The sequence below is a fragment of the Cajanus cajan genome, chromosome 4 (genome assembly GCF_000230855.2).
Source record: "Cajanus cajan strain Asha chromosome 4, NIPB_CcT2T_4, whole genome shotgun sequence".
Classification (NCBI taxonomy): domain Eukaryota; kingdom Viridiplantae; phylum Streptophyta; class Magnoliopsida; order Fabales; family Fabaceae; genus Cajanus; species Cajanus cajan.
The window spans coordinates 55,143,357-55,161,303 of NC_138520.1; the positions used below are offsets into that span (position 1 = coordinate 55,143,357).

A 17,947-nucleotide genomic window follows, 5' to 3' on the forward strand; every position below is an offset into this window, starting at 1 on the left:
GATATTATCCATTAGAGTAAATAAAAATAATTATAACAAAATTTTACCTATTAATACAAACAATCATAATTAATTATAACAGTAAAAGATAAAGAAAAAGTTTTCAGCTTTAATAAGAAGATGAATACTTCGACATCCTTGTATATTTTATGGCAAAGTAACATTAATGTTAGCTCAGGTATTTAGCTCGTGAAAATACATGAAGATGATATCGTTTATATAGAAATTAGTGAGCGACGTAAAACATGAAGAGTTAAATATACCATGTAAGAGTTTCCTAGAGTATACCTGAGCATGGTTTGATTTGTTTCATGGTGATCTCGAATGAAGTCTAGGATAGGCCTTTGACTTATATATTAGAAATATTCTGTTTGAATATAAATTAAAAGTGTTTTTAACAATATTTTTTATAAAATAACATTATTTTCCGTAGAGAAACTTTTAAAACTCTTCTAAATTTGTATTCAACTATGTTCTTAATCTATTAGTGGATTAAGTGTGAATACTGGCCTTAGGATATAATTCCAAAACAAGGAGCAAGTGTCAATCAAGAAGAAGAAAAAATTCACTTACAAAAACATAAGAAAAACATCAATTATTAACCAGAAGTAATCCCTATCGGTAATGGGTTTCACCAAGTGCACAAATTCGCTCTTCTTTTTGATCATACTATGTTTTCTTTTTTCAGATGTTGGTGCTGCCACAAACACCATCACCTCATCTCAGTTCATCAAGGACCCTGAAACTATAACCTCCAGAGGTGGTAACTTCACCTTGGGGTTCTTCACCCCTCAGAATTCTACAAACCGCTACGTTGGAATTTGGTGGCAGCCCAAATTCACTGTCATATGGGTGGCTAACAGAAACCAACCCCTGAGAGATTCTTCTGGAGTTGTTACCATTTCTGAAGATGGCAATCTTGTGGTATTGAATGGGCAGAAACAGGTTATTTGGTCATCAAATGTGTCCAATATTGGATCCAACTCTAGTTCCAAACTCTTAGATTCTGGGAATCTTGTACTACTTGAAAGCACAACAGAAACCAACATATGGGAGAGTTTCCAACATCCTTCCAATGCAATGTTACCCAATATGAAGCTTACAACTAGCAAAGTTACAGGTGAGAAAGTAAAACTAACTTCATGGAAAAGCCCTTTTGATCCATCCATTGGGAGCTTCTCTTTAAGTGTTGAACGCCTTAGTATACCTGAAGTGTTCATTTGGAATGAAACTCGCCCATTCTGGCGCACTGGTCCGTGGAATCGTAAGGCCTTTACAGGGCTTCCCTACATGACATCATTTTATCTTACTGGGGTACAGATTGCAGATGATGGGCAAGCAAATGTTGAATTCTTTTTTACAAAAATAGAAGAGGTGGGCTTGTTAATCTATGTTCTGAATTCAACAGGCAATTGTGAAGAGAGATGGTGGAATGAAGAGAAGATGGATTGGGCAGTAACATGGAATAGTCATCAATTTGAGTGTGACGTTTATGGTGTGTGTGGTCCTTTTGCGATCTGTAATTCACAGAGCTCACCAATATGTAGCTGTTTGAAAGGGTTTGAGCCAAGGAACAGAGAGGAATGGAATAGACAGAACTGGACTAGTGGATGTGTTAGGAGCACAAGTTTGCAGTGTGTAAGAGTCAACAGCCAGAACACAAGTGCAGATAATAAAGCAGATGGCTTTTTGAAACTGTCAATGGTCAAAGTTCCAGATTTTGCAGATGGGTCATCTCTCAGTCTTCAACCAGACACTTGCAGAAGCCGATGCTTGGAGAATTGTTCTTGTGTAGCATATTCATATGATGCTGATATTGGTTGCATGTCTTGGACTGGAAATCTAATTGATATACAACAATTCTCAAACGGTGGACTTGATCTTTATGTTCGTGTAGCCTACACTGAACTTGGTATCTGCACAATAATTTGAATTAGCTTCCTTAATTTGACCCTTTCTCCAGGGTTAGGACTGGATTATCAATTCTCAATTTTTCCTAAATTTCAGATAAGAAAAGAAACAGGACAATCATCATTACTATTATTACAGTGACAACAGGAATTGCCTTAATTGTCCTTTGTGCGTACATCATTTGGAGAAGGATTCCTAATCACCAGGGTAATTTATCATCATTATGGGTTCAAATTTGCTCAAATGAGTTCTCTATATAATACTGCGGTATATGCACACTATACAAAGACATGCTCAAAATTTACATAACAATAAATTCTTTCAGTTCACAATTTTGTGTTCACTATTTTTCTTTAATTGATTTACTGTTTTAGATCAGTGCCCACTTGTATGTATGCATGTTGTTTCTCCCTCTTGTTAATTTGTGGCACTGTCATTAATCAGTAAGTGGGATCCTCAAAGGATTCCTCCAATTTAATGGAGGAGGTGGAGCACCGGCAGAATATTCAAGTGACAATGTATTTGGAGATCTGTCACAAGTCAAACTCCAGGAGCTATTAATACTTAATTTTGGAAAGCTTGTAACTTCCACAAACAACTTTCATCCATCTAACAAACTTGGAGAGGGTGGTTTTGGTCCAGTATACAAGGTACATTAAATTTAGTTAAGTTACTCATATCTGAAATCATTGTGAATAGTTTCATATTCTGCATTTTTATATTTTAGGGTAAATTGCCAGATGGTCAGGAAATTGCTGTTAAAAGACTTTCTAAGACATCTGGACAGGGTCTAGAAGAATTCATGAATGAAGTGGTGGTCATTTCCAAGCTTCAACACCGCAATCTTGTAAGACTTCTTGGCTGTTGCACTACAGGGGAGGAAAAGATGTTGATTTATGAGTACATGCCAAATAAAAGCTTGGACGCATACATCTTTGGTTAGCTTTTTTGATGCCCCTTAGCATCCATCTATATTGGATTTTCCTTGCGTCTGATATATGAAATATTTTTTAAAATGAATAATATGATTACAGCTAGCAAGTTTTCTTGAAAGCATCCTAATGTCTATTTTCTTGGATTGATGCTAAATTGTTAAATTAAGATACCGTTTCTTCATCTCAAAATGTTAAGAGTTCATATATTTCTACCCTTTGATTCTTTAGATCCATCAAAAACTAAAGTCCTTGATTGGAGAAAACGCTTTAGCATTATAGAGGGAGTGGCTCGAGGAATGCTTTATCTTCATAGAGATTCCAGGCTAAAAATCATCCACAGGGACTTGAAGGCAAGTAATATCTTGTTAGATGTGGATCTAAATCCAAAAATATCAGACTTTGGTATGGCAAGAATCTTTGGTGGGAATGAGGATCGGGCTAATACCAGAAGAGTTGTTGGAACATAGTAAGTAGTGGTACACCTTCATTGTTCAGGATTATATTAGCATACTTGACAATAAATTTTGGTACATTTCAATGTAGTGGTTATATGTCTCCAGAATATGCGATGCAAGGACAATTTTCTGAAAAATCAGATGTCTTTAGCTTTGGAGTTTTGCTATTGGAGATTGTTAGTGGAAGACGGAATTCTAGCTTTTATGATGAAGAGAATTCTCTTACTCTTTTAGGATTTGTAAATCTCTAACTTTCTTTTGTCTTTCTTAGTCCATTATTGGGGTTTTGTATTCTTCTGCTGACAAGACTTCCGAATGTTTAATATATTTTTTTAATTGTAGGCCTGGATTCAGTGGACAGAACACAATATTTCATCTCTAATAGATGAAGGAATATATGATCCTAGTCTTCATAAATATATTTTTAGGTGCATACACATAGGACTTCTATGTGTACAAGAATTTGCTGCAGATAGGCCCTCTATGGCTGCTGTAATTTCAATGCTTAACAGTGAGATTCTGGATCTTCCTCCACCAACGAAACCTGCATTCACTCTGAGACAAAATATGTTAAGTTCAATGTCCTTTGTAAGAAGCAATGGCCTGAACTCCCTTAACTCTGTCAGCATTTCGGACATCCAAGGCAGATAGAAAACCAAGTGCTCAAGAAATGGAGATTATGTTAATACTACAAAAGGTTGCTGAAAATTAGACCATTGTAGGTGTTACCTTTGTTTTCTTTTTTTGGTCCAAAGGTATACGTTGGAAGGGCTATTTAGAGAGAACTTTGAAGTCTTTTAAGTTCCACTGATCGGAAAAAGTTAGTGGAAAAAGTTCAGTATTATGATGAAAGCATATAAGGATTTAAGATCCATTGTTTGGATAAAAAATAATATAGAAAGGAAGGGAATGGAAGGAGTTGGAACTTGTACAATCTGATTCCATCATTTCTTATGTATTGTATAATCCCTTATTCAGTTTCTATAACCAAGTTATAAGAACCACAACTCTGTTTACATTTATTCATCGATTATCCATCAGATGTAATTAGATTTTCTGCATCGTGCATTCTTGTATCTGCGTTCTAAAGCTATCTAGTATAGAAAAATAGTTTCGTTAAACCTTTGCTGTTGAATTTTATAAATGCCTTTCCTTCCTTGAATGAAAATATATCCGGTATCCCCTGTCGTTTCAAAGTAGATGATGACTTTTTCTACTGTATAATTTAAAGAGTTTCGTTTTCATTATTATTTTTTACCAACTTTTTCCTGCTTAGAGTGTAACTAAGCTTAACTCCCCGATTTCATGGTTGTTAATAAGGGGGCAATGGAGATTAAGTTTTCAATTTGTAACCATCCAATTTATGAAAAAAAAAAAAAACGAAAACAACAATCGCTGTAAAAATATGACAACATTCAAAATGATTGTGAGAAACAAGTGATCTAACCTTAATTAATACAACGAGATGAATTGGTGTTTATAAACTTAATCAAAACAGTAGGACTACCCTAAAGAAACATGTAATATATTTTACATATTATTGTTTCTCAAAATCTTTTATTACTTCTAATTGAAATTTTATCTATAATTATTAAGTCAGGAAGTTGTTAGATTTATGAGATTTTTCTTTTTGTTTAAATTTTGAATTTTGAATAAATTTTAGATAAGATATTTATTATTGTTACAGTTTTATTTTTTATATTTTATTTTTAGTTATTCAATATAGTCTCAACAAATAGAGTTGTTAGTAGATGAGATTTGTTGGGAATTTTAAATTAATTGTAAGTCTATACATAGACATCCTCTTCTATGAATTATAATGATAATTTTCCATCTTCAATTTTAATTTTAATTTGTCTGCAAGATCCAATTTTTTTTATATTTTTCACAAAATATTTCCAACAGTGGTATCAGAGCTTTCTTCCTACAGGTTGTGAGGAAAAGGTTTATTGAGCGCTAAACACATTAAGGTTGAGTGCAAACACTAAATTGAGTGATTTATTATTCAAACAATTTTTGGTATGCAAGGATGTCTACTTCCACCAATTCACCTGCAATTCAATGTTTAATGGTGAAAATTATCATATTTGGGCCGTTAAGATGAAATTTGTTTTAAGATCTCAAGGTTTATGGAATGTTGTAATTTTTGAAGCTGATTCACCACCATTGAGAGAAAATCCAACAATTGCACAAATCAAAGCTTATGAGGAGGAGAAGCTAAATTAAAGAAAGATAAAGTCATCACTTGCCTACATGTAGGACTTGCATATCATATTTTTACTAAAATCATGGACTTGAAAACACCTAAACAAGTGTGGGACAAGATTCAAGATGAATTTGAAGGAAATAGCAGAGTCAAATCTATTAGGCTTCTCACATTGAAGAGAGAATTTGAATTGATGAAGATGAAGGATAATGAATCTGTCAAAGATTATTCTGGAAAATTAATGGATGTTGTGAACCAAATGCGACTTCTTGGTAAAACATCTTTTACAAATCAATAGGTTTTCGAAAAAATCATAGTTTCGGTGCCTGAAAGATTTGAAGCCAAGATTTCTGCAATTGAAGAGTCTTGTGATTTGCAAACTCTCTCAATTACTGAATTGACCGGTAAGCTTCACACACAAGAGTAAAGAGTCTCCATTAGAAGTGATGAGGCTGTTGAAAGTGCCTTTTGAGCAAAGCACAATGGAAGGAATTTTGGAAAGTCACGAACTTTCAATAAGAACAAAGGAAAAGATGAAAGTTCTTCGAGAAAAGGAAAGTTTTTGCCTTATTTTCATTGTCAAAGAATCAACCATTCTAAACAAGATTGTTGGTTTAAAGATAAACCATTTTTTCATTGTATTTTTTGCAATAAAAATAGTCACAATGAAAAGTATTGCATATTAAAGAAGAATCAGCCTGAACAACTAGAAAAACAGGCAAATGTGATTGAAGAAAAAAATGATGAAGATGAGTATTTATTTATGGCATCTCAAGAATTCAATTCACATGAATTGAATACCTGGCTCATTGACAGTGGTTACACTAGTCACATGACTAAATATTTATCATTTTTTACCTCCATTGACAAGAGAATTGAGTCAAAAGTCAAGATGGAAAATGGTGAAATTGTACATGCCAATGGAAAAGGAACAATTTCTATTGCAACCAAGAAAGGTATGATAATTGTTAAAGATGTTCTCTACATTTCAAAATTGCATCAAAATGTTCTTAGTGTTCCACAGATGCTAAGGAATGGTTATGGAGTCTCTTTTAAAGAAAATTATTATTTTATTATGGATGAACATGCTTTAGAGATTACAAAGATTGAGATAACCAAAAATATTTTTTATTTAAAATTTGATTTGGTTGAAGATCATGATTTTATTGTTAAAATTGATGAGAGTAATGTTTGGCATGGAAGATTTGGTCACACTTTTATACAAGATGTATTTGATATGACAAATCCCAACAAATGGTATTCAAAGACAAGAGGAGGAGTTAGATTGAACAACTATGAAGACAATGATTTGGGTCAAGAAATTGATGTGCAACAACTTGATGACATGGCATTTGAAAACTTAATTTTTGGATTTCATGAAACTAAAATTTGTGATATTCATGGAAAATCTCAAGGAAGAGTGTTAGATTTATGAGATTTTCCTTTATTTAAATTTTGAATTTTCAATAAATTTTAGATAAGATATTTGTTATTGTTACAGTTTTATTTTTTATATTTTATTTTCATTTATTCAATATAATCTCAACAAGTAAAGTTGTTAGTAGATGAGATTTGTTAGAAATTTTAAATTAATGGTAAACCTATACATATATAGGCATCCTCTTCTATGAATTATAATGATAATTTTCCATCTTCAATTTAAATTTGTCTGAAAGATCCAATTTTTCTATATTTTTCACAAAATATTTTCAATAGAAGTAAACCTTATGAAAGGAATGCCCAAATAAAAAACACTTCAGAGTTCAAACTTCTACCTAAATAGTCAATCCAATGTATACCTTCTGACAAAAAAGAAGGGTCTACCTACAATGTTCTAATTTCTTACAACCTTTCTATTATTAACATAATCTTCATTGCCTCCATATACCTTTCTCAAAGCACTTTGTTCTCTATCTTCCTTGAATGCTTGAAATGCTAACAATTGCAAAGGACATTGATCTTAACATATTATGCCTTAGGGTGAACGCAGGTTTTGTTGGAGGAGGAAGATTCATAATCTCACTTTGAAGCATAGAAATTACAGTAGCCATAGTCGGCCTTTCTGCAACAAATTCTTGCACACATAGAAGTCCTATGTGTATGCACCTCAAAATATCTTTATGAAGACTAGGATCATATATTCTTGGATCTATTATAGATAATATATTATTTTCCATCCACCGCATCCAAACCTACAATGAGAAAAAAATATATTAAACAGTCGGAATGTTTTATCTGTAGTAGGCTACAAAAGCCTTATAATGAGCTAAGAAAAATTTGAGACTTACAAATCCTAAAAGGGTCAAAAAATTCTCGCTGTCATAGAAGCTTGAATTTCGTCTTCCACTAACAATCTCCAGCAGCAAAACTCCAAAGCTAAAGACATCTGATTTCTCAGAAAATAGTCCTTGCATTGCGTATTCAGGAGACATATAACCACTGTATTAAAATGTACAAGAATTTATTAATCAAGTATGCTACCATAATATAGGACAAAGAAGTTGTTCTTACTATGTTCCAACAACTCTTCTAGTATTAGCCTGATCCTCATTTCCACCAAAGATTCTAGCCATACCAAAGTCGGATATTTTCGGATTTAACTCCTCATCTAGCAAGATGTTACTTGCCTTCAAGTCCCTGTGGATGATTTTTAGCCTGGAATCTCTATGAAGATAAAGCATTCCTCGAGCCACTCCTTCTATTATGCTAAAGCGTTTTCTCCAATCAAGGACTATATTTTTCGTCAGATCTAAAGAATCAAAAGGTGAAATTATATGAATTCTTACATTTCAAGACCAATCAATGTCCTCTAAATTCCACAGTTTAATATGATTTTAAGAAAACCAACATTAGTATGCTTTTACTAAGGCAGTAAAACTTTTTTTTTTATTTTTTACTGCCATAATTAATTATGGTTGCTTATATTAGTGGGTAAAGTTCTATTGTAATTATGTTTTCTTAGTCCAATAGATAATATCCTGCTAGGTATTTGATTTTAGGCAAATCTACACACTTAATGATGGTGGGGACATGTGTTTTACTGATAACATTTATGGACTCTATGTATGACTGTCATTTTTATGTATTTGCCTTATATATGAATGAAAAACATGCAGAATGGTATGGTTATCCAGTAAATACAAAATTGCTTTGTTCCATAACCTTTCCTCTTCTCTGTTTTATGGTTTTGTATGGTTTTTATGTTTTATGCTTCTGCTGCCCATTGCATGGATTCAAAGTGGTATCAAGAGCATTGTTCTTATAGGTTGTGGGTCTGAAAAAAATTGAGAGGAGAGATTAAACACTTATGAGTGAGTGATAGAATGGCTTTGGGGAATAATGGTGTATATTTTATGTTCCTCAATTTTCTGGGGAAAACTATCACATATGGATTGTCAAAATGAGATCATGTTTGAAGTCTTTTGGCTTATGGGAGTATGTAGATGAAGATAAGCAAGTTTCACCATTGAGAACTAATCCTACCATAGCTCAAATGAAGCAACATGTGAAGGAGATTTTAAAGAAGGAAAAAGTTGTTTTTACATTCAACTTTGACAAATGATGTTTTTACAAGCATTATGCATCTAGAAACAACAAAACATATATGGGACGAGTTGAACGAAAGGTATACCGGTGATGAATGAGTGAGATTCATCAAACTATTGACTCTTAAAAGAGAGTTTGAAATACTGAAAATGAAGGAAAGTGAATCAGTCAAGGAGTACACTTCAAACCTATCTCACTTGGTGAACCCAATGAGATTGTATGGTGAGCTTGCCCATGACCACAAGGTAGTCGAAAAAATGTTGATCAGTCTACCCATAAAATTTGAAGCCAAAGTTGTTGCCATTGAAGAGTCATGTGATCTTAAGAAACTAACCATTTCCGAAATGGTCAGTAAATTGCAAGATCATGAACAAAGATTCTCCATGAGAATGGATGATGTAAGTGAAGGTGCATTTCAAGCAAGACACAAGGGAAAGCAAGCTGGTTAGAAAAATCAAAAGAAACATAATTATAAAGCAGCTGGTGACCAAAAGGGGAAAACCAAGATGGATGGGAGTAATGAATCTGCAACAAAAAACCATTTTCCTCCTTGTTCCACATGAAAAAGAACAAACCACTTGTTGAAAGATTGTTGGCATAAGGGGAAGCCTCAAATCCAATGTAACATTTTCAAGAAGTGGGGACATAGAGAGAGGTACTACAGATTCAGGCATAACCAATCTCAAACACAACATGCACATCAAGTTAACTTCACCGATCAGCAACTCCAAGATGAAGAACAATTGTTTATGGCTACTTAAACAAGTAGTTTATGTTCAAATGATGTATGGTATGTTGATAGTGGGTGCACAAACCACATGGCAAGGGACTCAAGTCTCAGTACTACTTTGGATAAGGCTTTCCAAACCAAAGTTAAGCTTGGAAATGGAGATATTGTACAAGCTGAAGGAAGAGGTATAGTTTTTGTTCACACTAGCAAAGGTCATAAATTTATTCATGATGTTTTGTTTATTCTTGATTTGGATCAGAATTTGCAAAGTGTTCCTCAACTAATGAAGAAATGTTATTCTCTTTCATTTAAAAATAATTGTTGCATCATATTGGATTCAAGTGATTATGAAGTTATTAAGGTTGAAATGTGTGATAATAACTTTCCAATCAATTTGAATCAAGTGAATGAATCAGCTCTTGTTTCCAAGCATAATGATTCTTTTTTATGGCACAAAAGATATGGTCACTTTAATATGGGTGCATTAAATTTTTTGCAAACTCATGATATGGTTAGAGACATGCCTATGATGGGTATTATTGATGATTTATGTGATGCTTGTCAATTGGGAAAAATGCATAGAAAGTCTTTTTCATCAACAAATGTCACACGAGCAAAGAAAAAATTGGAACTTATTCACACTGATTTGTGTGATCCAATGAATGTTCCTTCTCTTAGCCAAAGCAAATATTTTCTTCTGTTGATTGATGATTTGACAAGAATTACATGGATGTATTTTTTATCAAGCAAAACTCAAACTTTTGATCACTTTAAAAAGTTGAGAGCCATGGTGGAGTCTTAAAGTGGCTACAAAATTAAAATGTTGAGATCTGACAATGGGAAGGAGTATACATCTAATGAGTTTAATGCATTTTGTGAAGATTTGGGCATTATTCGTCAATTGACAATAAGTTATACTCCTAAACAAAATGGAGTTTCTGAGAGAAAAAATAGAACATTTATGGAGATGGAAAGATGTTTAATTGTTGAAAAGAAATTGCCAAAATGTTTTTGGGTTGAAGCTGTTTATAGAGTTGTGTATCTCTTGAATAGGCTGCCAACAAGAGCTGTTCAAGAAAAAAACCAATTGAAGCTTGGAATGGAATGAAACCCACTGCCAAACACCTGAAGATTTTTGGATCTATTTTCTATACTCATATTACAGTAGCAAAAAGATCCAAATTAGATGACAAAGCTGAAATGGGGATTTTCTTAGGCTATGCTGCAAACTCCAAAGGTTCCCAGGTGTACAATATGAGGTCAAAACAGATTGTGATCAGTAGGGATATTCAAATTGATGAGAATGCATACTGGAATTGCGAAAATAATGAAGTTCAAAGGAGCACAAAAATAGAACAATTCTTGGATGTTAAATCTACCTTTTTAAATGGAGTGTTACAAGAAGAAATATATGTTGAATAGCCTACTAGTTTTATTGTTGTAGGTCGTGAAGAAAATGTTTATAAGCTTTATAAAGTCTTGTATGGGCTGAAACAGGCTCCAAGCGCTTGGTATAGCAGAATTGATTCTCATTTTTTGCAAAATGATTTCAGGAGGAGCCAAAGAAAGATTGTGGCAATGGAAAGAAAATTGTGGTTTCACTTTATGTTGATGATTTGTTGATTACAGGTGATAATGTTGATTAAATTGAAGAGTTTAAAATCAGCATGTTGTAGGTTTTTGATTGACAAATCTTGGAATGATGAGTTATTTTTGGGGATGGAAGTGCATTAGATTGATGATGGAATTTTTCTCTCACAGAAAAAATATGCAAATGACATGCTGAAAAAATTCAAAATGGAGAATTGTAATCCTGTTTCAACTCCACTTGCTATCAATGAAAAGCTTTCTAAGGCTGATGGTGATGCAAAGGTAGATGTGACTCAATATAGAAGTTTGGTTGGTAGTCTTCTTTATCTGACTACAACTAGACCAGATTTGATGTTCTGTAGTAGTTTACTTTCAAGATTCATGCATTCACCAAGTTTAACACACTTTGGTGTAGGCAAAAGAGTGTTGAGATACTTGAAAGTTACTGTTGATTTTGGTATTTGGTATAGTAAAAGTGATGGAAAGGTTGAAGGTTTTGTTGATAGTGATTGGGTTGGATCTATTGATGACTTTAAAAGCACAACGGGATATGTTTTTTCACTTGGTAGTGGAGTATTTTCATGGAACTCTAAGAAGCAAGATGTGGTTGCTCAATCCTTTGCTGAGACTGAATATGTAGCAGCAGCAACAACCCCAAATCAAGCTATATGGGTCAGGAAAGTCTTGATAGATTTGAGTCATGTGCAAGTGAAACCTATTGTGTTATGGTGTGATAACAAGTCAGCCATTTCAATTGCAAAAAATCCAATTCAACATGGAAGAACCAAGCATATCAATGTCAAATTTTATGTTATAAGGGAAACTGGGAAGAATGGAGATGTTCAGTTGATGTTTTGCAGGTATGAGGAGCAATTGGCAGACATACTCACTAAGGCCCTTCCAAGTGCTAAGTTTAATGAGCTAAGAAGCACGTTGGAAGTCTTTAAGAAAAGTTTTAAGGAGTGTTAAGGCAGTAAAACTTTTCCTTTATTTTTTAGTGCTATAATTAATTATGGTTTCTTTTATTAATGGGTAAAGTTTTACTCTAATTATGTTTCCTTAGCCCAATAGATAATATCTTGTTAGGTATCTAATTTTAGGAAAATCTACACACTTAATGATGTTGGGGACATGTGTTTTACTAATAACATTTATGAACTCTATGTATGGCTGTCATTTTTCATGTATTTGTCTTATATATGAATGAAAAATATGTAGAATGGTATGGTTATCCAGCAAATACGAAATTGCTTTGTTCCCTAACCTTTTCTCTTCTCTGTTTTATGGTTTTGTATAGTTTTTATGTTTTATGTTTCTGCTGCCCATTGCATGTCTTAAAAGCTTTCAAGAAAAGTAAGTCACTTGCTGTAAAAACATTATTCATTTTCATCAAACATTTCATGTATGATATATCATAAACACAATGGAAATTCGATACAAATGAGGATGTTAGGGGCATCAAAGAACTAACCAAAGACATATGCATCCAAACTTTTATTTGGCATGTACTCATAAATCAACATCTTTTCCTCTCCTTCAATACAGCAGCCAAGAAGTCTCACAAGATTGCGGTGTTGCAGCTTAGAAATTACTACTACTTCATTCATGAATTCTCCTACACCTTGTCCAGATGTTCGAGAAAGTCTTTTAACTGCAATTTCCTGACCATCTTGCAATTTACCCTATAATATAAAAATGAAGAATATGAAACTATTCACAATGATTTCAGATATAAATAACTTAAACTAAATTTAATGTACCTTGTATACTGGACCAAAACCACCCTGTCCAATCCTGTTGGATGGGTGAAAGTTGTTAGTGGCAGTTACAATCTTTTCAAAACTAAATATTAATAGCTCCTGGAGTTTGACTTGTGACAGATCTCCAAATACATCGTCATTTGTACATTCTACAGGTGCTCTTCCTCTGTTAAATTGGAGGATTCCTTTGAAGATTCCTCTCACTGATTCATTACAATACCACAAATTAGTAAGGGGGAGAAACAACATACATAGATTTTCGTGTACGGTGATTTAAAATTGTTTCTCAATCATTGAAAAAAGAGCACAAACGAGTAAACAAAACGAATTTATTGTTATGTTCTTGAGCATGTCTTTGTATATAGCTTGCATAAACTGTACCAATAAAGAAAACTCGTTTGAGTAATTTTAACCCATAATGATGATATAATATATTACCATGGTGTTTCGAATTAAGCCTTCTCCACATGATATATGCACATGTGACAATTAAGGTAGTTCCTATTGTCACCGTAATACTAATGATGAGTATCATGTTTCTATCTTTATCTGCAATCAGGAAAAATGAAAATTGAAAATTTTCAGTCCTAATGAAAATCAAATTCTTGTGCAAATAACAACTAGCATTATACAAATTATACCAAGTTCTGTGTAGGCTACACGGACATATAGATCAAGTCCTCCGTAAGTGAATTGTCGTATGTCAATTAGATTCGCTGTCCAAGACATACAACCAATCTTAGCATCATATGAATATGCAATGCAAGAACAGTTCTTCAAACATCGGCTTCTGCACGAGTCTGGTTGAAGACTGAGAAATGTCCCATCTGCATGATCCGGAACTTTGATCATCTTCAGTTTCAAAAATCCATCTGCACTTGTGTTTTGGTTGCTGACCCTTTCACACTGCAAACTTGTGCTCCTAACACATCCACTGGTCCACTTTTGTCTATTCCATTCCTCTTTGTTCCTTGGCTCAAACCCCTTCAAACAGCTACATGTTGGGGAACTTTGTGAGTTACAGATCGCAAAAGGCCCACAAGCACCATAAATATCACAATCCGATTCATGGCTTTTCCATGTGACTACCCATTCTTTCTTCCCTTCATTCCACATGCTTTGTTCAACATTGCCTTGTGAATTCAGAATATTGACTATCATGCCAGACTCTTCTAAATTTGTAATTAAAATGAACTCAACATTTCCCTGCCCGTCATCTCCAACATATGTCCCAGTAAGATAATTTGTTCTCATAAATGAAAGCCCTGTGAAGAGTCGACCATCCCACGGACCAGAGCGCCAGAATGGGCGAGTTTCATTCCAAACGAATAATTCAGGCATACCAAGGCGATCAACACTTGCAGAGAAGCTCCCAGTGGATGGATCAGAAGGACTTTTCCATGAAGTTAATTTTAGTTTCTCACCTGTTACTTTGTTAGTTGTAAGCCTCATATTTGGTAACAGTGCATTAGATGGATGCTGGAAACTCTCCCATATGTTGTTTCCTGTTGTGCTTTCCACTAGTACAAGATTCCCGGAATCTAAAAGTTTTGAAGTAGAGTTGATTCCAAGATTGGACGCATTTGTTGACCAAACAACTTGGTTTTGTCCATTCAGCACCACAAGATTCCCATCTTCAGAGATTGTAACAACTCCAGAAGAATCATTCAGTGGTTGGTTTCTGTTAGCAACCCATATGACTGTGGACTCAGACTTCCACCAAATTCCAACGTAGCGTTTTTTGGAGTTTTGAGGGGTGAAGAATCCCAACGTGAAGTTACCATCTTCGGAACTTAGAGTATCAGGGTCCTTTATGGATTGCGATGAGGTGATGCTGTCTATGGCAATACCAACGTCCAACACATAACAACACAGTATGAACAAAACAAAGAACAATTTTGCATCGTTGCTGAAAGACATTATAGTGAAACACTCCCCTTCAGAAGTCAAAGTTCTATGGCATGCAAATGATAATTTCTAGTTTGCTTCCACAACACAATGAATGGTCTTAGGTACATAATTATTGGACTCAGTTCTCTTAGATGTATTCAAATAACGTTTATAGAATAAACAGGTCACACTCACACCCCTTTGTTTTTGAATATTAAATTTACAGACACAAATGGTATGCGAAAAGATGACGTGATGAAAATTGAGAAGAGATAAGAAGAGGGAGGGAATGTGATGGAAATGAGGTGGAAGAAAATTTGACTTTATATATATATATATATATATATATATATATATATAGGGAGAGAGTTATAATAATACCAGTATAATTTTTACTAACCGCTCAACTTTATATTAAATGTGATTTTGTAAATTCAATTGTTAGATTGAAAGTTCTTTACTCTTAGATTTTATATACAAAATTTTATATTAATTCAATATAATTTGATATTTTATTTTTATAAAACAAAATTGACGTAATATATACATTTTAAAATATATTAAAATATGAATAGTTTAATTATTTTTAAATTGTTGTTTAATTTTAACAAAATTTGATATAAACATATAAAATGATATAAACTCTTAATTTAACAGTTGAATTTATAAAATTCATATTTAATATAAAGTTATTGAACGATGTAATACTTAATAAAAGTTATATTAGTATTATTATAACCCTACTTTTATATATATATATATATATATATATATATATATATATATATATTATTTTATATTTTTCTATTCCATTCGGTCAACTTGTCTCCTCCAATTGTGAGGAAGCATTTCTGTAGACAAATTTGCGTCTTGACAGGTTGGTAACATAATGACTAAACTAATGTTAGTTATTTGATTCTTTTAAATTTTTTACCCTGAAAATATGTTTTAAGGTAATAGGTATGTATACTTCACAAGAAAAAGTATATACTATTTTATTGTTATAATCGCAAAGATCGTATCCTAAGTTTCAAACGAATAATTAGTGCATGCAAGCTTTCTCGTTTCAGCAAAGTGTTGCACTATTATGCACATCAAAATGTTGTGTTTGACCCGACCACATTGACAATTAATTTACTCCCTCTACATTTAGTTATAATTATACCTTAATCAAAAAAATAATTTAATATCATTTAATATTGTTAATTTTAATTTAAAATTATCTATTCTTATATTATATACTTCATTATTAGGATTTGATTTTTTTTTTTAAAAAGTGTCATTAAAAATAAAAATAAAAACTGTCATTAAAGTTAACATTTATTTATATTTAAGTCCATAATTTATGAGGTTTTTTTCTCTTATTTTAATTCTAGACGAAGTGTTATTTATTTATTGTACTAATATTTTATGATTTAATTTTAATACATTTGTTAATGTATAAATTTTTATTTTATCAATTAATTAGGAATCGCTTTAGATATAACATTTGAAGTAACTATTACATAAATCAAAAATATTTTTCAATTATATGATTGTTCTTGTGGAGAGTACATAATAAAGTGTGATACCCTTTTACTCCAATTAAATGAATGATTATAATATAAAAATTTTAAATAAAATAAAATAATTGATAATATTATTCTCTTCAATAGTTTGTAAAAAGGTTTACAAAACTTTATTCATCATCTTGTTAACGAGAAAAACATAAAAATATTATTTGAAACAAAACTAAACACAACATCTTAATTAAAATAATGATAAACATAATTCCAATAAAAATTCAACAATGTCACAACTAACTAAAATTTTACCCTAATGTTATACTATTTACTAAAAGAAAAATGTAAATTACCGATGAAAAAAAAATTCGTAAGAAAAGTTATATTACCGATGGATAATTTTCGACGGAGAAAAATCTGTCAGAAAATTTATATTTTCAACGGATATATCTGTCGGTAATTTCTGACAGATACAAATTTGTTGGAAAATTTATATTTTCGATGGATATATCCATCGGTAATTTTTTATAGATATAAATCTGTCAGAAAATTAATATTTTTGATAAAAAAAATCGTAGGAAAAGTTATATTACTGATGAAATATTTCTGACAAATTTATATTTGTCGAAAATATATGAATTTTGGACGAAAATTGACAATCATATGTTAAAAAAGATCATCAATAAAATTATATATATATATATATATATATATATATATAGAGAGAGAGAGAGAGAGAGAGGAGGAAGAATCAAATGACTCATGGCGTATGTTGAATTTTATTGATCCAATTATTAAATTAAAAGTTATTAAATTTTACTAATAATTAATATAGAAAAAATTGATTAGCTTTGGAATAAATTATTTTCAAACAATATAGTTGAAAAATTAATTATTTGAAATTATTTAACTAAAATCTTATTGACAATTTGTGACACCCTCTACCCCAACATACATATATAGTAATTGTATAAAATAAATAAAATAAAATACAATTCTTCAACATAAGACGATCAAATCTCCAACAACATAAGGGTAAAGAGTTCACATTCATAAACTTAATCCAAATAACATGTAGAGAAATTACAAGGAAATGAAACTGAGTTTTTTTTCAAAATGATTTAATAAAAATAACATTCCAATCTAATCCTATTTAAGCCCCGATGTCACATGTCCTATCAGAGCAAATCCTAACATAGAAGCCTAAGCTTCATCACCAACATCCTCAGCCTCATGCTGATAATAACCTGTATGACAGTTAGAGAAAACAACACAAGAGAAAAGGGAGTGAGAAACATCTCACTCTGACTCACAGTGTAGAAATATATTCCAAATAGCCAAACACAAACAAAAACAAGTATAACATAGATAAATTAATAATAACATCACACTCATCCAAGACATAAACCATCACTTTATCAT

General features: G+C 32.2%; 3 protein-coding genes across 4 annotated transcripts; 2 read left to right on the forward strand and 1 right to left on the reverse strand.

The window, feature by feature from the left end:
• The first annotated feature begins 491 nt into the window (after positions 1-491).
• LOC109805415 (G-type lectin S-receptor-like serine/threonine-protein kinase At1g11300) lies at positions 492-4,358 on the forward strand. Of its 2 annotated transcripts, XM_020367476.3 has the most exons (7): positions 492-1,912; positions 2,008-2,118; positions 2,356-2,561; positions 2,639-2,849; positions 3,075-3,312; positions 3,390-3,540; positions 3,644-4,358. In XM_020367476.3, exons 1-7 carry the CDS (start codon positions 625-627, stop codon positions 3,950-3,952), a joined length of 2,514 nt encoding a protein of 837 aa, XP_020223065.1. In that variant the 5' UTR covers positions 492-624; the 3' UTR covers positions 3,953-4,358. The 2 variants fall into 2 exon arrangements, with proteins under 2 accessions (XP_020223065.1, XP_029128890.1); XM_029273057.2 differs by lacking the exon at positions 3,644-4,358 and having other exon boundaries at positions 3,407-3,541.
• Positions 4,359-5,589: 1,231 nt separating this feature from the next.
• On the forward strand, positions 5,590-6,942 carry LOC145957371 (uncharacterized). The gene is made up of 4 exons (XM_083073616.1): positions 5,590-5,779; positions 5,825-5,930; positions 6,168-6,544; positions 6,662-6,942. Exons 1-4 carry the CDS (start codon positions 5,590-5,592, stop codon positions 6,940-6,942), a joined length of 954 nt encoding a protein of 317 aa, XP_082929742.1.
• A 242-nt stretch (positions 6,943-7,184) lies between these two features.
• LOC109806217 (G-type lectin S-receptor-like serine/threonine-protein kinase At1g11300) lies at positions 7,185-15,474 on the reverse strand. The gene is made up of 7 exons (XM_020368593.3): positions 13,775-15,474; positions 13,572-13,682; positions 13,134-13,336; positions 12,845-13,055; positions 8,019-8,256; positions 7,796-7,946; positions 7,185-7,699 (listed from the first exon to the last, which is right to left on the reverse strand). The coding sequence occupies exons 1-7, from the start codon at positions 15,051-15,053 to the stop codon at positions 7,418-7,420; spliced, it is 2,475 nt and encodes an 824-aa protein (XP_020224182.2). The 5' UTR covers positions 15,054-15,474; the 3' UTR covers positions 7,185-7,417.
• Between the last annotated feature and the right edge of the window lie 2,473 nt (positions 15,475-17,947).